This window comes from Aplidium turbinatum, chromosome 14 (assembly GCF_918807975.1).
Source record: "Aplidium turbinatum chromosome 14, kaAplTurb1.1, whole genome shotgun sequence".
NCBI lineage: Eukaryota > Metazoa > Chordata > Ascidiacea > Aplousobranchia > Polyclinidae > Aplidium > Aplidium turbinatum.
Window position 1 is genome coordinate 1,494,604 of NC_137485.1, and position 20,825 is coordinate 1,515,428.

Below are 20,825 nucleotides of genomic sequence, written 5' to 3' on the forward strand. Positions count from 1 at the left end.
TTGTTGCGAACGCTTGCAGTAGCCGTTAGGTGTGCAACATGGTAGCCACTTTAACAAGTCGAAATTCTGCCACTGAAATTGATTAGAATGAAACCGCCAACCAATCATAAGCTACGGTTTAAGTGACGTAAAAAATGGCGAAAAGAAGATCATAGAAAGCAAATTAAGTGATTGATTTTTTGTCAGCTGGTTGGCTTAGGGGTTAGGGTTAGGGATAGAAAGTAATAATTTCATTGACGCGTGTTCGATTCTCACCACTGCTATTGCTCTTTTTCTTCTGTAATTACCAAATAAAGTTCAAAACAAGCATTAACTCTCTGGGTGAGTGCTAGAAGGGTCACAATTGGACGGTAGCCTCTTATAACACTTTCTGATTGGTTGGCGCTTGCATTGTAGTCAATTTCAGTGGCAGAATTTCGACTTGTTAAAGTGGCTACCGTGCAACATTGTGGTGTCTGCATGCGTCATAATGCAGTCACCACGATTTAGACATGACATGAATCTCTCTTTATACGACTGAGTATTTTGTGACGATAGCAATGTACAGGAGATACACAGTTAACCCAATGCAGCACTTGGTGCGCTTCCATCTAGAACCTGCAAGTCTTTTAACGCAGTGTTCGAATTTTGTGGGGATGTTCGTGATTTTGCGTGCACCATTTGTGTGTGAGAGGATTGTGAGAATTAATTTGAAAAACTATCACTTGTTGCACACAGCACACGTCTTTAAACGTAGGTTTAGCTTTCGAATGGTTTTGTCTTTTCTTCTGCACCTACTTTTTTGGTTGCATTCGACTTGGTAGGAACTCGCTTCTCGTTTTATTTGTAAAGGAAGGAAGCGCGTTTGCAAACAAACTGGCGTTTATAAGATCTGTCACTATACAACGAAATAAATATGAGAATTAAACGATAGGCGATGGGGTGTGTATTCCATGCAACATAACATCGGAGTGTGCTCAGATAATGTAATGACTTTAATTACAATGAGCAGCATCAAAGTGAACCCGCAAGTCGTTTGAACGTTCCATGAACAATGTCTGTGCGTACCAGAAACATTCTTGTGTTGTTGTACGCTCAGAGAGTTTGCTACATCACCAATTGCCAGGAAGTCCCCCCCTGGCCATTCTCAAGTTTGGTCAGAAATGTCGTTCCACCTGCGTGGTCGAGTGATGACGTCTGCGTGACGTTTGAAAGGACGTGGGTCGACACTGCTCCGGAGCACGCGGCTGTGTCTCGGAAAAGACACTTAATGGCAAGCCAAAACAAAGACACAGCTAACTCGAAGACTATGTGTCCCTTCCCTGCTTCCTGTTGTCTGTTGTATTGCATCTGTGATCTCAGTGTGCTGTGTGTTGTTGCGATGGGCGCATAATAAAACTGATTTTTTTGATGCGTTATTTCTGTCAGAGCTGATTTCAAACCTCGAAGTGTGTGGACCTACTGAACTGCGAGGAAATAAAGGTTTTGAAAAGCTTTAAAAAAAAAATCGAAAAACACAAATACTTTGCTATTTAGATTGATGTGAGTGTGACGCTTCATGTTAACTGTCAGAAAGCTTTCTAAGACGGGCGCCATCGCGTAAATTCAGAAAGTAAAAGTTTGCTAGGCTGTAGTCGCAAAGCTGACTACTTCTTAACTAGCGAGGGTTTATGTTTCTGCTATTCATATCCGTAGAGCTTACACGATAGTCATAAAACCCCCAGTCTCATAGGTCTATCTGTACCTGGTTATTGTGATTGGCAGGTATCTCGCTTACGCTTTTATTCGCAATAGTAGCACCTAACGCGACCATCACTGGACAACGAAATAAACCTCAATCGTTTTCATGACCTGTTGCGTCTCTCTTCGATAAGTGCGGTCCAGTCACATCTTCTCGTGGCTTCAATACTGGAGTGCACAAACTGCTTAAGTTTAAAACGAAAACGTTTATCATGCAATCTGCCTTTTCTTCTGCAAGAAATTTACCTTTGATAAGTGAAATTCACCGCGTTGTGAAAATCCTCATTAAAGTGATTAATGTTCTTGATAAAGTTATTGCTTGAAATTGTATCTAAACCCATGTTTTAGTTCGATAAATTGCAATGCGCAAGTTGGTGCTTTATATGAGACTAAAAAGTAGCCAATTGAGAAGGTTTACGTCATGACTGATGACATCAGTATCAGGAGTTTTAAAAGTTTTCGTCACCACTCATCTTATCCATTAAATATCTGACGTAGCTACCTGTAAGCTGTGATGTCACTCTGCGTAGTTTGAAACTTCCCACTTCTGCCAGTCTGCTTGCCAGTAATTAGGTGTCAAGATAAATCGATAAACTTATACCGAATCTAGTAGGCACAATTCAATTTGTTTCACGAGAAAGAAATGGTCATGTAAACTCTTTGCCTCTATTAAGTACCGTACTGCTCATATACTGAGCGCAGGCTGTCCAGCAGTTCGCTTAAGTGTTGTGACTATGTTTGTATATGCTTGCAAACCTGCCGCTGCGTGAGATGACGCGACCTGGTTCTTCTGACATTATTAGCACCGGCTGATAGTTTCACAGAATTCCAGGCTCGTCAGAGAGAGCATGGCTTGGTGCTTCTTCAACACTGGCCATCAACTGTGGACGTCTATGATATCCTACAACTTCTGAGGGAGATCGTCTTTTGGGATTTCTTGCGTCTTGTATGGGACGAGTTTAAACTTCATTTTTTTTTTTATTGTAAAAAATTATCGCAACTTAAAATATCCCAATTTTAAGACCAGATTACAATTCGATTGTGACGCGACAATTTGCCGAAAGTGACTTTGTTTTAAAAATTCACCAAACGAGGTTGTATTGGAGAAGAGCCAATTGTGATGGAGTTTTTATCGGAAATAGGGTTTCAATAAACGTGCTTGTTGTTGCGATGAAGATCCGCAGTTCCCAGTTTGGCGTCGCATTTCAATTTCATTAAATTCACAATTTTTTAGTTGACTTATGCCTTTCAATTGATTACCCCAACAGTATTCGTACCATTGCAATTAAAGGGAGCTTCAGTCTGGCCGAAGACGCTGCGCAAAGCTTGCTTGGTGTTGGCTAGCACTGCGGTGTGCTGAACATTTCTACATCGTTGTTAGCTCCAGCTCGTCTCTGAGCATTGGTTTTGTCTTTGTCGGATGCGACTTTGGATGGTGATGTCGTATGTGGCTTTGGAGGCCCTGTCTATGATGGAAAAGACGTGGGCAAAAGTCACATTGTATGGAGGGTGGGGGGGCGTGGTAGTTTTAGCTTTTTTTTTCTAATGTTTCTTTTTTTTAAGCCTTTTGTATTCTGTTTTCTTCGAAAAATTCCGTGCCTTCTCTAGTTCTCTTTCTCCAGAGTGACCTGTCACGAGCAAGTTCTTCCCACAATCCTAGATCCATGTTTGCTTGTTTGAGGAAGAATTTCAGCTGGGGTTTATATTGTACCTAGCCATGATCGTACTCAAACAAAATCTATCAAAATCTATCAACAAATTTAGTAAATTTCAGCAAATTTGAAGTGCAATCGAAGCGTCATAAAATAAGTTAACTAATGACCTTGTTTAATAACCGTAATTACGTCTATCGTAATCTGTGTTTAGCTTGGACTGGGCTCATTTAGCCTAAACCCCTAAACATTAAATTATATTTTTCTCAATGTCGACATTGCAACTTAGAACTAAACCTTTGAAATTGTCACCACTGCGATTGGTCGCGTATCTATCCAAGAACAGATTGCATTTGTTGAAACGTATTATTTTCTTATATTGTGCATGAAACTACCATTCATCTGCTATTCGCACTAATTGATATCACTACAAGCTAAAGTTGCCCAGCACTCTCTCTGGCCGTCACTTCCCGTGAAGTTCTCAAGATAGTTTTGTCCTTTTGCTTGTTGCTTCGATCGTTTTCTTTAATTTCTCTGTATTTATATAACGGATTCTGGGATACGAGTTTGCTGGCTAGCCCTGGACGTTCTTGTTGTCTTGATTTGTTCTTCTAACCCGCAATAGTTTTAATTTTCACATGGTTTCAACATCGTGAGATGTCGAAATGATGTAAAAAAAGTAAACTTTTGCTTGCTAGGACACTAGTCCATAAAACTACGGCAGATGTTTTACGTCTTATCATTGCAACGTAAACATATGATAGAATGATGTATGTGAATGCAATTTGTTTATCGTTTAAAAGCAACTTCCTTCCTAGGATGACTTAATGTGCTCGAAGCCGAATTTCCGTGTTGCGCGAAAGGTTTTTGATTGAAATTTAACCTTGCGGGCGCGGCCTCATCGTGCTTTGTCCTCTCTTGTCTTTTTGCTTCGAGTTAACAGTGGATTTCTACGAAGACCTCCAGAAACTGATTGGCAAATCGTTCCATGGCCTTTCAAACCGCAAACGGTCTTTTGGCGTGCTTCTCAGCTGCACACGCATGGAGTGGAACCATAGTTGCTTGATCTTTTCATTCCCACAGCTCAGTGAACACCATTCTTTTGATGGCCCGCTACTTTGTTGCTTTATCTTTACTGCAACAGATTAACTCTATTTGATCAACCGTCCTTATAAAATCCGGGTCCACGTCTATTAGGCGCTGACAGTTAGGCGCTGGTCTAATAGGCGCGCACACTGTGGCGTCTGGATATTTAGGTGCGGAGCACTGTGGCGCCCGGTCATTTAGGTGCTATTCCTAGTAAAGTCTGCAGATTGTATCAGCTTGGCAGGTAGGGGCGTAGGGCAATGCTTTTCACACAAAATATTATATGGAACAGAAAAATATGTTGTTTTGTTAATGCGTGTGCGTTGTTGGTCATGGCTTCAGTGAGTGAAGTTGCTTAAACCGGCAATGCTTTTTCACACAAAATGTTAAATTGAACAGAAAAATATGTCATGGCTTCCGTGAGTGAAGCTGCTTAAACCGGCAATGCGTTTTTCACACAAAATATTATATTAAACAAAAATATATGGGTGAAGCTGCTTGAACCGGCAATGATTTTCACACAAAATATTATATTATTACCGTAGCCAAAAAAGGACAGGCAAAGACTATGGATCTGCTATGATTTACGACGTAGGAATACTTCCGTAGGATTACTTCCAATAATGTTTGGAAGCTTGAATAATTTATTGATAAAGCTTTCACCAACGCAAACCTGGACTAACAACAAATAAAACAATAATAAATCAATAAAACAACAATATATTTTTCTGTTCAATATAACATTTTATGTGAAAAGCATTGCCGGTTTAAGCAGCTTCACTCACGGAAGCCATGATATAATTTTCTGGCAAGCTGCCAAGCTGTTACAATCTACAGACTTTATTAGGAATAGCACCTAAATGACCGGGCGCCACAGTGCTCCGCACCTAAATATCCAGACGCCACAGTGTGCGCGCCTATTAGGCCAGCGCCTAATTGTCAGCGCCTAAAAGACTTGCTCCCTAAAATCCCTCCTTTTTGTTGCGTCTTTCGTATTTGTCATCAGTTCAGGATTTAAGCATGTTTTTCACTTTTATAATTTTTTTGATGTTGACAAAATGTTCAATTTTGTGTCTTTAGTTGCCTCTTAGTAATGTGTGTCTGAAGTGCTGTAGTTTTCAAAGGTAGATATCGTTGATTAGCTTCTACCTCTGGTACTTAAGCATCTCACAAATTCACTTTTTATTGCAGAAAACCTTGCTCTGAGGTCGGAAATTCAGATGAAAACCACCAGATATTATCAGAAGAACCATGCGACGACGACGACCATAATAAACCAGCAACCAACAGGTTTGGTAGTTTCCTTGTCTTTACCAGCAACATGTTGGTGTTGATTTTTACGAAGCTAATTGTCTATTTGAACTGGATTTGCCTGATTACATTACCACGAGTCCCGACTTTTTCTTTCTGCGATTTTCTGAAACCACTCACATCGTTGGAGGCGCGGTCTAGTGTCCGGAGCGCGACTGCCCAATGCTCAAAGACCTTCGATTCAACACATTTCGATAGCACTCAGCTGTGTCTTTCACATAGCGCCCTCAAAGATGAAAACACGAAGATAGTCACCTGTTTTAACTTGATCTAAATCTAACTGTTTGTTGAACGTCAGCCAAATCTAAATGCTTAGTTTTCTTGCAAAGGCTACATTGCTCGGATGAATTAATATTGCAAGTGATCTCACTCTGCTCAGGATTAACAGAATAAAATTTTGCAAATCTGACTCATGTTTATCGCGTTTATTTTGTTATTTCTACCTAGTTCTTCTAGCTTTTACATTTTTTTATATTTAAACATTGGCGCATGCTATATCACATAGCGCCCTCATTGAGCTTGCGTTTAAGAACAACTGACTAAGTCGTGTCGTGTGCTGAGCATCCGAGCAATGTTTAGATCCTTCTTTGCGCATAATGGGCTCGCGTCCAATCGCTCGCTAAGCGGCAGACTATCACATTGCGTACTGTGACGCAGCATTTTCTATGCATTGATTACGTTGGTGGCTTATTCATTGAGTTGAAAGTTGCATTTCAGTAATAATTTTATTGCTTTGCTGCTTCAATCCAGGGATGGTTGCAATTCCTTTATGCTCGTGTTTAATGAATTGATTAATTGATTTCCTTGTAACGTTTTGTGGGGAAAACACGGGCCAAGCTGAAATTGAACCTTAGACCTTTAGATATTAGAACTCAAATTCAATTATAGAACATTTTTATAACATTGGTTATGTTTTGGCCACACATTAAAGTTTTGAACACAACAAGTTGTGCTGAGTATTGGTTATGACGTTATGCTGAGTCATAATCAAAAGTCGCTGCCAGGCTGCTTGGTTGGTAATAATAGCATCTAAGTTTTTTAACAAGGAATTTCGTTTTAAGTTTATAAAATGACCCAAGTTATGGCATGGGGTGGTTGTTCTTTCAAACCATATCATTTTTTTCAAACCATTTTCAAACCAGATGTAATCTTGAAGATGAACAGGATAGTTTTCGAAATTGTATTTTCGTATTTGTTTGCTGAACATGAGTTTGATATTTACGCTTTGGGCTGTTTATGTTTTGATTAAATTAACCAGGTGTTCCAACAGTTTTGGTTTTAACTTTAGCCTCAATCTGAACTAAACTGTCGTATTGTAGAACTTGTTAAAGTTTTACTGAAGAGGATTTAATATCCGGAGTCGTGATCATGGTATGGAATCATTTGAACGTTGACGTACTTTGGGCCCAAAATTATCAACTTCGCCTAAATTTTGTGCTATCAAGTAGGTTGATTGTCTCACCTTGCCAACAACTTAATCTAAACCCTCATCAACCACGTCCCAGGCTTGAAATAAAGCGAATATGTTTGGAACCAAACCAAAAGTTTGTCTTGCACACTTGAGTCCTACTTTTTTATTTGATGAAACAGCTTTTGCAATCCCTGTCAACTTTTAGTCACCGAAGAAAGTTCAACTAGGACCTGAGGCAATATTTTGCTCTGTACTTTGAATAATTTGCCTGGTAAATTGAATTTTGATTATTTGCTGCAAATAAAAACTGAGCCCTGGTCCTTCAAGCAACGTGTCTCTAAGCTGCAAACATTCTTGCAAGACATGACTTTTGATCATTTATCACTTTTTCTGTTAAAAGTTATCTGTCGCCAAACCTGCTCATCATACCAGGCCATCATTCTTTTAGTCGTGATATTCAGCAATTTGTTTTCGGGAAAACTGGCGAGTTTCATCTTGAAACAATTTTATGTGACACCAGTACGCAGTACCTATTGTATGTGAACAACACTTTCTTCGGTTTACTTTCGTCTTATCACGCAGGGTGGTACCACAACTGAAGCGAAGTTCACAATATTTATAACAATAAAAAAATTGATAGATCACATATTGGCACCCATTTATTTTTAAACGAATTCACTTTCTTGAAAGGTAATCTTAGTTTGGTGGAATGCTAACATGCCGACTGCAGACATTGGTCGCTATCTTGCCACTCAGCGTTATTTGATGTTGACGTTACAATGTTGTGCGACGATACTCAAAATTTTCGAAATTATCGATTTTAAATGCCGCGGAGGCCGGAGAGGTTCTATTTTCTTTGTGACGTTGCTGTTGACGCAAAGTCTAATTTTGTTAGTGACGTCACAAAATTTCAACGCTTTAGCTTGAGGATAGCAACCGTCATGGTCGAACTGCATTGGTTTGATTATAAAAAAAATTTTACGTCGGGTGCGAACCAAACAGTTTAATATTTCGTAACAATTGCAGTACTGTGCGCAAATGATTAATTATTTATATAAACTGTTCAGCTTTTTTTACTGTGGGAAGATCTGACATAACTTGTTAATTTGACTATTTGTTGTATTTGCCTGAAGAAGTCAATTCTAATTTGCTAACCAATCGTTTTAACTCGGCATTTCAACACTATTTTGGGCGGCTTTCACTTTTCGAAAGTCGTTTATTCACGGCAGATTTTGTTTGATAAGATAAAAAAGCTCGCTGTTTATTTTTGCGTCTAAATTAAGTTTATGACGGTGACACATTTCACTAAAAAGATCTCGTGACTTGTCGCTCAGGTGACGAGTCTCTGACATCAAGATTCACAGTTTACTTCATCCTTTCCTAACTTTGTAGTGCTTGAAAAACGTATTTTTGTCAGGGTGTGTTGTACTTCAATCATATCACAGGACATGATCACGTCTTGCCGATAGCTCTCACCTCACGTTACATTATTGCTTTTTATCATGATGCAAGATCTCTATCAACCCTTTTATCATGATGCAAGATCTCTATCAACCTTTTTATCATGATGCAAGATCTCTATCAACCTTTTTATCATGATGCAAGATCTCTATCAACCTTTTTATCATGATGCAAGATCTCTATCAACCTTTTTATCATGATGCAAGATCTCTATCAACCTTTACTGAACTTTTTTTCCAACAATCTCCAAGTCAGACCAACCTGATGGACTGTTGTTGGCAGTGGCTGCTTCAACTGCCTCAGACATCACCAAATAGTGATGGAAAGACAAACGTTAACCCAGGCTCGGTTCATTTTTACGTAGACGTTGCTGACTTCCTATCGTGTTCTGCCATTGGCTGTCGTCCCATGACACTGTGACGTCAACAATGCGCATATTTAATTGATTTTTCTCATGTTCTCATCGCTAGCAATGTCGTGTTGATTTCAAAGTTGCTGGATATGTGCAGAACGTGCTATGCATACTTTATCAATGAAAGTGTCATTTGCTCAACAAAATTGCCAACTAGTTTTCGCCTGAAAGAAAAGTTTAAATCGACAAATAATATTACTCGGGTAAATTTTTATTGAATTGAAAATCCAAAATTGACGTAACGAAAATTTGACTGAATGCATCATTTTGTCTTGTATTTTATATTTAAAATAAGGCTGCATCAACGAAAAAAGAAATTCAAATCAACAGAAAAACATTGAAATTTTCAACAGAATATATTAGACTCATTTGAAGGCTGTATAGTGTATAACAAGCAGGCAACTCAACAACAAACATCCCGTTCACTAAGAACAAGAGTTGAAATGTGACATGATAATGTTCAATTCAGCAGACCATAGTTCTAGGAAGGGTTGTAGGAATTTATCTCTAGAGCAGCATACTGTTCATAATCACGAACAAAATCAAGAGCTATTGTCGAAATGGGAGCCACTGCGCAATCCACGGCACGTCTGTCAGTGTCTTGCCAAAGACACACCACATGCTCTTGAGCGGTGTCTAACCGGCGTTTAATTAACTTTCTGGTCTTTCGATGTTCATCATTCTAGAAGTGTCGTCACTGTTTTGTAGTGTTTTTAATGTTAAGATGCTAAACGAAGCACAGATTGAGATTGATAAACAAGAATTTTTTACAGATAAGTTTTTCTCAGTTTTTTCTCAAACATTTGTACTGGAGCTGTCAATTGCATAAAATTAACTTTATTGACCTAAAATTTAAAAATTGACCAAAATAAAAAATTGACTTTTAATTGACCTATCAAGTCAAGATTTCGATACCTACTAGAGCTCGACCGATATCACTTTTTCAGGCCGATACCGATACCGATATTTATGAAATTTTTAGGCCGATACCGATATATATCGGCCGATATATATCAACTACGAAAAATTTGTTACCTACAAGGTTATTAAGCAACAAACCAGTCCAAGAAAGTTTATGCATTGGTTGCTGTCATAGGCGCAGAGTTTTTAAAATAGCTGGGCGAGCGAACACATATTGTCACGTCACGTCGTGATCACCAATAATAATGTACAACTCTACTGTTGTTTTCCTACCACCAAGGTCCAAGATCTAGGCTTCCTAGTTCCTACTACTATAAATTGCAAATATCTAGCGATAAACTGCGCAATTAAACCGAGCTTACATTGAATCTACAATAGAACATTTAACGAAGGAGCTGAATTGCAACTAATGACAACCAACGGTTTCATCGCCAAACCAACACGTGTGCACTGTTCAGTAGTGCAGTTTAATATCAGTGACGTAACAGACGCAACTGTGATGGTTGAGACGACAAAATAGAGCATTTTAGCAGCAGAGTTAATTGATGACGTCGTTTGAGAGAAAATTACTCCTTTGAAGAACAATGCTACAGTTTTTACACCGATTTAACATCTGGCGATGTTAAAACGATGTAACAGCCAGTGGAAATTGCGGTCAGATTTTTGTTGTGAATGAAGTTCCTCACAGGTTTACGCAATTTACTTGATTTATAGCACTGGGCTTACGAGTGGCAGATTGGAGACAAACGGCGCGGCTGGACACTTTTGCTCGTTTAACGGCGAATCAACGTTGTTTAACGTTGCATGAATGTAGCATGGCAATAATTGACGAAAACTAATCGCTTAATTAGTAGGTCTAGTAGGGCCTATCATATGGCGACAAAACCTTGCGAATAAGGTAAGTAGGCTAGTATTACAAGGTGGCAGATGGTTACAGAAATTTTTGGACTTAAAATTGAATTAATTTTTTTTTTAATTCCTGAAATGTCCGGCGGGCGCGGCCCACCCGCCCAGGACTCGGCGCAGGTGGTTGCTTGCTTAATTACGCCGCATAACTTCCACCGAAAGAGGTCGTGTGCCTTCTTGCGTCACAATGCTCTGGGCACGAATCGGAAAACTTCTACAATGACGCTACTATTTTCTTCTGTGCAAAGTTTCACTAGGTTTTTTTTTTGCAACTTCTACAATGACGCTACTATTTTCTTCTGTGCAAAGTTTTACCAGGATTTTTTCTTTATTTTTGCAACTTCTACAATGACGCTACTATTTTCTTCTGTGCAAAGTTTCACTAGGATTTTTTCTTTGGGTTTATTTTTGCGTGTCATGTGAACGAAAGTTAATTTTCCCTGGACCTTTTCTTTCTTACTGTAATACCAAAACTTGACAAATTTTGCTGCATCTTGCTGCGATAGCCTACTCGTATGATCTAATTTTGTAACGAATCTTGCCTTATCAATATCACTCGGATATCAAAGCCAGGCATTGTGACGTAAGACTTGAAATAAGCTGTGCGTGTTAGTGTAGAAGTACACCCGCACTCCCATCGATTCTTAGCGAAAAATTCACCTTTGTTACACTGATTGAATGTCACCAATCGTTGAAGCAACGTAAAACTCGAAATTTTCCTGCTTGAATGGAAGCTAAGGGATACAGTATTAACATTTTCTAGATGCGCGCACTAGAATGGGCGGGAAATTATATTCTCACAGCAATTGTTTGTGCTATGCAAGCACGTTTGAGCAACTTGTGTTTCTTCTAAAGGCATGTATGGCTGGTTTTGAGTGTGCTTTTGCTGGCCGATGTTTATCGGCAAAAAATAGCCGATACGATATATCGGCTACACCTGATATCGGCCGATACATATCGGCTGACCGATATATCGGTCGAGCTCTAATACCTACGCCTTGTTTCCTGAACTCTTACTTTAAACCACAACGCAATAAGTTACTAAAGAAACTTGACTTTATAACTTTATTGACTTTACTTGCTCTAGTCATCACTAAAAGCATAATATAAGTATGTGATATTGTACTTAAAGCTTCTATCATTATCCGAAAATGCCTGAACAAGATTAAAAAAGGGCAGATTAATCGGAAGATAAATATTCCCCTAACTAATAAGAAACCACTTCTAACAACTTCATGCTATGATCCTCTAACATCTGCCTGCAACCTCTTGTGGCTGTGCATTTTCCTGACCTTTCAGGCATGTATCACGCTTCGTTATTCCGAACTACTGTGTACCGCCACCTACCGTTGGCTAACGGGGTGTCTTTAGCAACGCAAGCGCTAGAAGTATCTTGTAATTTACAACTATTTTGTGGCGCTAATAATAATAATCAACTGAAAAAACACATGATTAGCAAAGTAGTTTTGCTTGCACTGCGGGTGCGGTTGAATCTTCCACATTTCTTGATGACTTGAAATTGACCTGCTTTGCTGAAAATCTTTGAATTTGATATGTTAGCTTGTTAGTTTATTGTATTGCTTTTTTTTAATTATGTTATTCATACCGATTTATTTGTTGTCTATCATCTGTCTGTGATATTCCAATTGTGGATTTAAAAGTTGTTTTCAAAAATTGAGATCATAAAAATCTGTTTTGTTCTCAGTGGCCAGAGCTACAAGTATGCCTGGCGAGTAGATCTATCTCGTACTGAACCTTATTGGGAGGGTTGGTTTAAGGGAATGTCGTCTCTCTTTCTATCTGTTCCTGTTCCGAAAGTGTTGCTACTGGCAGGTGAGAAGTTCTTAGTATTGGTGAGGTTAGGCTTCGGAACCAACAGGTTCTCAGCCTTTATCTCTCAACCTTTTTTAAACAACATTCCAAACCTGGTGCTCTTAAACTTTTACAATTAGCATTTAAAAAAGTACCAAATAGATGAGTATTGTGCTTATGTTTCATTAAGATTCTGGTTGGTTTACAAACAAGACAACAGTTTAAAAGCGAGAGGTACCGAGTCTACACGCGTTTCCCCGGCCATGTATTTTTTAACATCGGGATTTAATTTTTTTATAATGGGGTTTCAAATAGACAACCGTAATTTTGGATGGTGTCGGTGGAACTCTGATCCTGCTTCATTTTATCAGGAGCTGTTTCAATGGTTTTTCGTTGCCCTACCGACATTGCCTAGTTACAGTGTTTTACCTATTCAGGAGTGGACCGCTTGGACAAGGAACTCTCGATCGGGCAAATGCAAGGAAAATTCCAGCTTCAGGTGCCGCCTTTTCCGTCACAATTGCTAAAGTTACTTTCTTGTTGTTACTTTTTTAAGCGGAACATGAGTTCAAGAGGTCCATATCTTTTTTAGCATTTTACACTTTGTGAATCACAATGAAGGTGACGTTTATGATTACCAGTTTTTATTGCGATTCATAAAGAGGCTGTTGATACAGTCTCACACATCATTATTATTAACATATTGCTATTAATAACACATTATTATTATTATAAATGTATCATTATTATTTTTGATGGAATGAAAAAGTTAGTAATGAAATTTTGAACTGTTTCTGTAGATTAAAAAAATATCATAAACATCCGGGAAACTAAAATTATTTATTGCGTCATTACCACGTCATTATCGTCTTTTCTCCAGGTGATGCCAAAGAGTGGGCATGCCGTCCACGAAGATGCTCCTGACAAAGTGGCACAAGTCATCGCTAATTTCCTCACAAGACATAAACTAACTGAATCCAAGAGATGACAGCCCGGATTAGTCCCACGCTCGTGTGAGAGGGGGGCGATGGGGAATAGTCGAATACTCATAGCTCCTTTTTAACAGCCTTGCTTCAAGCCTAGGCCCTAAGTTTAATCGATTTATTGAATTTGCTATAAACTGTTAGAATTTTGAATTTTTTTGGAGAAACAAAGTGTTTTTTTTCACGACTGTTTTGACTACGAGAAATAACTTTGCTGTAGTCGTCGTATCTGGGAATTCCAAATCCCGTGCACGTCATTGGTGGCTCGAGGGAGAGTTAAGTTTTATGAAACGGATTTCTAAATTTATTTTTATTTTGTCATTCTGTTTTATTGGTTCTGTATATTGGATTTAGAACAATTTGTTTGTACACCAGTATCACTACCTAGTGTGTTTTTTTCAATGCAACAGAGTCAGTAAAATCTTCTCTTTCAAAACCACGTGAAAAGGTTGTCAAGTTTAATTCACGTGGATTTATTGCTAAGTTTACTTTCAACTAAGCTTTACCGATTAAAAAGACATAATTGCAATTCATAATAAATAATTGTTTTCATAAGTAATACTTTTGTCGTAACTAGTTGCTAGTTACTTCCAAATGCATTGTAACTTGCCTACATCAATTGAACTTATTCTGTGGATTAAAAGTCCCATTTTTAATACTGTGAATCTGGTCATATTGCTTTAAACTTGGGTTTCTTATGACCAAGGCGGTTTTTGTTGCTAAAATAATTACTTGGTACAAGGCACTTTAACAGCGAGCAATTTGCGATTCGCTAACCCCGACGGTGTAGCTTCCACGCTAGCCATGAAGACTTCCAATCAACTATATGCTTTTGGGTAGCCAATTGTAGCAAGAATTGACAGCAATAGACACCGGTGTTCTATAGCTGTCAATTCTTGCTGCAATTGGTTGCTGAAAAATGAACATGTAATGTTAATCTTATTGTATCTGAGTATATACAACTCAGCGAAATGTTATGAAGTGTTGTATGTGGAAGGTTCTTCTCGGTGTCGCTTCCTGCATTATCATGATGTTTTCTATCAGCCCAACAACATTCCTATACAAAATAATTTCATGTATTTGCTGTCGCAGCAATTGCTCCCAACCAGAGGTAAATTAAATTTTTGTAAAGTTAAATTTATCTATCAATAATTTACTAAAGAAGGGTAAATTTAGTGAAGACGAAAATACAGATTGCATGATAAATGCTCAAAATTTAAGATCACCAGATAACGGGGATTACATTTAAATACGCTCGCCAAGAGATAAGCGAGAGCAAATTGGTTGTGGGAGCCTTTGTGTTGAAACCTAGCTCTTCATTATTTCCTGCAATGTTGACTGTTTTTGTTGTTGTTTTTTAGATCTTTGATGTGATAAAATAGCAAAGTTACTTAGTTTTTTTTATGACATCGACAAGTCACACCTTCAGAATCGCGAGATGACAGAATCCTTGAAGCATTGGCACAATTTCGCCATGACGTCATGAAAGAGATCTTCCAGATCAAAGAAGCTCTTAAGGAATCCTTGATTGGAAGATCTGAGTCCCTATGTCAGGTTCATCCTCCGAAGACACCGATTTGCAGACGTCGTGATGTTAAGAGAGGAACTGATTATGGAGAGATAAGATCCATAGGTGACCGCAGCTGAAGATAGAGTTAGAAGAACTTTTTGACGAACAACATCAATCCTTTCACACTTAATCACTAAAATACACTTCAAATCTTGTGCTGTTGCCTTCACTGTGATAAAGCTGTTCGATGTTTGTTCGTTTCAATGTCCATGTGACGTCATACTTGTAATGTCAAACTAACACGTCATAACTTTCTTGGTCTTACTCAACCTTTCATTTGGAAACTAACAGAAGGACAAGGACAGATCCTTGCAGAACACCACAACTACTTATTTGATCTCCACCACATGATTGTCTGTGGTGGCATGTGGAAAGAACTTTTCACACCATTGCTGGTTATGCTTGAATAATTGCAGTAACAAAGATACACCAATTTATTGCAGGAAATGTAACATTTGACAAAGTACGATTTGCCTTTTGGATGGTTGTCAAGCAAAGATGTGGTTTACAAATCTTTCTTTCCTTTGAGAAAAACTACTTTTCCTTTTCAGCCTGTGGCGTGTTGTACAAATAAAAATGTTGAATAATTTAAACCAGTGGTTCTCAACCTTTTTGTCTTTTCGGGCCCCTTTTGGTGCCCTCGAAGCGACCGCAAACCCCGAACAAAAATTGTATCTGATGTTTTAATATATCACGTCTATTAACAGAAACAAATGTTGCTTAGCTTAGCCTATGTTTCGAATCGATACACTTGGAATAATTTACTGCACTCGCAAAGCACTTATGACGACCGATGACATTGACAAAGTTAGGTTATAAGTTAAATGTTTGCACACAGGAACAAAAATCAGAAATCTATATGTTGATTGAACGTTTTTCCATAAATTTTATCGAACACTAATAGAATTTTTGTTACCTTTACAAAGAATTTCTCACTTTTTTTTAATTTTATTTGTAATGAATATTTCGTTGTAATTACAGTCATGGCAAAATTGTGAGTCCTAATAGAATGCTGACTAACGTTTGCATTTCTAAGTTATGCATCGATCAACAATTTGCTGTGTCAAAAGAATCCAGTTGAACATACGTATAGTGTGATAAAAAGATTTAACTCTTTTAGCCTATATACATTTTTCTTAAGTTAGGAAACTGAATCTTAGTGCGATGCCCTTTGAAATTTTAAATCACGCACCTGGGCGTCCCGACGCACAGTTTGCAAATCACTGTCAATCCACAAATTCAGCACAAACAATTTTTAAATTTCGTAACTTATTAATCATGTTGCAAATTTGGAAAATTTTGCGGACCCCTGAAAACACTTCACGGACCCCAGGTTGAGAACTGCTGATTTAAACAATTAATTTGCAACCATATAAATTAATGAAATGTTTCTTGTGCAAATATTTACAGAGATTTTTCTGTTTATCATTGTTAGCACTATCACATCAGCTTTATCCATTTTCGTTATTAATTTCCATCGTTGATGGAGTCTCTGGTTACTTCACCAAATTATAAATGCAGTACCGGATGTTCAAGATTTGGTGTTCAAAAACTGTAATTGGGTGTTCAAAAACACGCGTTTGGGTGTTCCAAATTTTATTTTGTCAAGGTTGAACCTTCACTGTAGGAAAGTTACATACATCCCTTTGAATTTCAATAAAAGCCATATACCAATTGTTGACAAACCCCATATTGTTGACATACACCTCCATATTGTTGTTGGCGGCTTATACATTGTTGACATATATCTCCACATTGTTGACCGCTACACATATATTAACATGCACCTTATTGTTGAAATATACCCCCACATTGTTGATGTTGATGGCGGCATAAATCATCTGTTTTAATATGTTGTTAAATTTTCTCTTCTTTTCATCAGCATATATCTAGTATGTGCTTTTGTAGTTGTTAACATGGGAACTAGCTTTTCTCTTAACTTGATTTTTTCGATTGATTTTATGCAAAGTTAAGCTTTAGTCGCAGCTGGTCATTGCTGAGTTACAAGATGTTCCAGTTTTGTCAACATTTCAAAATTCTGTTATTGGCACAGTGCAATTATGTTAGTCCATGATTTCTGTGGAACTTTCCAGCTAACAGCATTGTTTTTTAATACTTGATTTCTTCATTCAATTGTTAGTCTGTTCAAATTTTGTTTTTTAGCAAATGATTTTCATCAACTTTTGTTTTTTTTCCAGAATTGAGATTTAGTGAAAACTAACCAACTTGCTGAGTGTTTTGTTATGTCTGTTAGTCAACCATTTGAACTTCCTTGCCCCCAAGAAAACTCTGATGAATCGCATGATGACAGAATCCTTGAAGCGTTGGCACAGTTTCGCCATGACATCATGAAAGAAATCTTTGAGATCAAAGAAGTTCTAAAGGAATCCTTGATTGGAAGACCCGAGTCACTGTCTCATATTGATGCTTCAAAGATATCAATTTCTGATAGCGATGATCTTGGGGATAGAATTGATATCCAGGGAATAAGATCAATGGTTGATCAAAACATACATGAACAGATGCTTGAATCTCTAGAACACATCTCAAGTCATTCAATTGATGTCTCGACTTCAACTGGTTCTCATTGTGATGGAACAAACTTACCACTCGTCTCCACATACCCCACAGACATTGGAACAAAACAGACTAATAATTTTGTTGAAGTAACATCACAATCAGGTCGTGCACCCATTATTTTTACATCTACAATGGAAGTCGCTCAACTGCCTGATTGTGACACAGTATCGAAAGAGTTGCCATTGCATAAGATTGTCTCCACCAATAGATCTTCATTTGGCATTTCTGCTCCAGACAACCGCTTGGAACCTTGTGCTGTTGTCTCCACTGCAACAAAACCTGAAGATCCGATAGATTCTGTTAAAAAGAAAGTTTGTTCAAGCGATTTTGGTTCGTCTCAATGTCAATCTAATCCTGTCCTCACACCACAACCAAAACATAGATTCAGTTCATACTCTACGACAACCACCAATGTTGGAATCGACAACACCTTGACCTCTGTTGACGTAACATCAAGCTCAAGTCCACGAAAGCGTTCCAAGAAATATGAATTGGTCACTTGTATAATATGCAATATTCAAGATGCAATCACCAACGTTAATGTTAACATGCGAACAGCAGCAGAGAAATTTCATACATGTGAGTATTGTGAGAGACAGTTTCATTCTTCGTCTTCCCTGACAATCCACAAGTCCCATCAACGCCCTCAAGGGTTCACTTACCAAAGACCTAATGAACAAAATAAAATAATCACAGAAGAAGTTTCTTGTGATCAAGAGATACCTCTAGCACTAAAAACACGTTCATCAAAGTGTTTTCGTAAACATAAAATGGTAACTTGCAAAGTATGTGAAAAGCAATTTTCCAGTAGGAATTTTAAAGGGCACATGCGAACACACACAGGAGAGAAGCCGTATAAGTGTGAGTATTGCGATAAACGGTTTTCTTGCTCAGCCTACTTGAATAGCCACAGAAGGATTCACACAGGAGAAAGGCCTTTCAAGTGTTTACAATGCGGCAAAAGATTTACTCAATCTGGGACTCTAAACAGACATTCCAAGACTCATGCACTACAGATTTTCTCCTAGGTATGTGCTCAAAGTTATTATTTTTTTACTCAAAACTCACTTTAAAAGTAAGATTTTTTATTCCATATCATTGTTTGAGTGGGTAACTGAATGCATTTGTGCACAACGCTCCATCAGTTAGAACGTTAGATTTTAAGCCTTATCGCAAAGAGAACCAGTACACCAGCTCAGACACTCTACTCGCCAGGCTGGGCTTGCGAAAGATTGAAGATGGCCTCCGATTCAACCGTCTCTGCTGGTTTGGACATGTTGAAAGGAGCAGCGGATGGATAAATCAATGCCGAGATGTGCCAGTAGCTAGGAAAAAAAAGCCTGGACGTCCCAGGAAGACATGGAGTGATACCGTAAACGATGACAGGAAGCGGTGGCGGATGACCAACACTAGCCCCCTAGATCGTGATGAATAGAGACTGAGGATGTGCCTTGCCAGACCCCGTCCTACCTTGATTCTAGGAAATGAGACGTAAAACAGGAAGAAGAAGATCGAGCCGCCATTAAAATTAAGACCACAATTGGGCTTATTTTGTAGTTCATTGTGAAACGTCACAACCATAATTCTTAGGTTTATTTATGGAATTACTTTAGGTATGTAGAAAATTCTACATCGATATTTTCTGTATTTAGGAACTGCCAAGTGATCAATAGGTCGTTTTTTCACCAGGTAACTTCATACATGTGCTGTCCATTTATGTAATATGCTGTACTGAGTATACAACTTCTTAAATTTTGTTTTTGTACGTTATTCGTTCCGATGATGCGCATTGCCATGATGCGCGAAACGTCAGTGCAGTAATAAAGCAACTTGTATGTTTCTGCTTTCACATTCATCAGATAAACGTTACAACTCATGGTAGAAACGATAATACTCCTGATGAACACCCAAACTTTTCACTGTTTTGTACTGAGTTGTCATGATACTTTTGTTTTGACTTGTTAAACTTTTTTATATCGTTGATCTGATGCTCCGTGTTTTTACTAGAAGTATTAGAACAGACCCTTGCAGAACATCACAACAACAAATTTAGTATCTACTTTCTTGACTACCGTTCCATCAAAATCATTTAAATATTTCATTACTTTCAATTACCCAGATCGCCACAGTCTAGAATGGAAAATCAGTTTAATTCAAAAGAAAGTTTTTTAAACTGCATCTTTGCTCGACAACCATTCAAATAATAAATCGCGCTTCGTCAAATGTTACATTTCCTCCAATAAATGAGTGTATCTTTGCAACTGCAATTCTGCCGTCCCAAGGTAAAGCGACTACAGATAAGTTAAAACCGAGAAAAAGTGCTTTAAAATTAATTGTAAACCATAACGACATTTTAATCGCAATTCAACATTTGATGCCTCCAACTAAAAGACCTTGCCTACTTTTTGTTTCAATGGAAACAACAACATTGATTGCTGTCCTAATTTTCGCTAATTAAGATAATTAGTGTAGTTACGTCGCTTTACCTTTGTAAACCTGATTGTGTTTCTGACAGTGCTGCAAAGGCAAACCGGCGTATCGGACGCAAATGTATTGAATTCACACGCAAAATATGTAATATGGTTCAAATACAATTCAGTATCTAAGTCAAGTGAGTTGTCGTTGGTGGGTAGATGTTCCCAGAATTGTGGTCGATTTTTAGTCATAAGCGGGCATAGTTTGTTTAGTGTATCGTCCTTAGAATCATTCGTAAGCGTTTTCACGACTTCTCGCAAGTCGATTTTTTTGCCATTATTTGCGTTTAACTTGTAGCTGCGTTATAGCTAACTGCTGATTCTGTTCACTAAAAGAATGCTACAAGACGCTTTATGAAGAGTGTTTGGGTACAGAAGCTGCAGAGTCAACACGCCACAAAATATTAACCTCATTTTGTAGATAAAATGTTTTCACTTCAGAAGCTAATAAGAATTTTATCTACAAAATGAGGTTAATATTTTGTTGTGTGTTGACTCTGTAGCTTCTGTACTAATGTTTTCACTTC

General features: G+C 38.1%; 1 protein-coding gene across 1 annotated transcript in view; it reads left to right on the forward strand.

Annotated features, from left to right (window-relative positions):
- Positions 1 to 14,485, forward strand: part of LOC145782738 (protein phosphatase methylesterase 1-like) — a 29,334-nt gene extending 14,849 nt beyond the window's left edge. The window contains exons 7-10 of the mRNA XM_082594498.1: positions 5,649 to 5,747; positions 12,585 to 12,712; positions 13,129 to 13,190; positions 13,572 to 14,485. Of these exons, the coding sequence (XP_082450624.1) occupies positions 5,649 to 5,747; positions 12,585 to 12,712; positions 13,129 to 13,190; positions 13,572 to 13,679 (397 nt within the window). The 3' untranslated portion in view covers positions 13,680 to 14,485. The remainder of the gene's footprint in view (positions 1 to 5,648; positions 5,748 to 12,584; positions 12,713 to 13,128; positions 13,191 to 13,571) is intronic.
- The last annotated feature ends 6,340 nt before the right edge of the window (positions 14,486 to 20,825 follow it).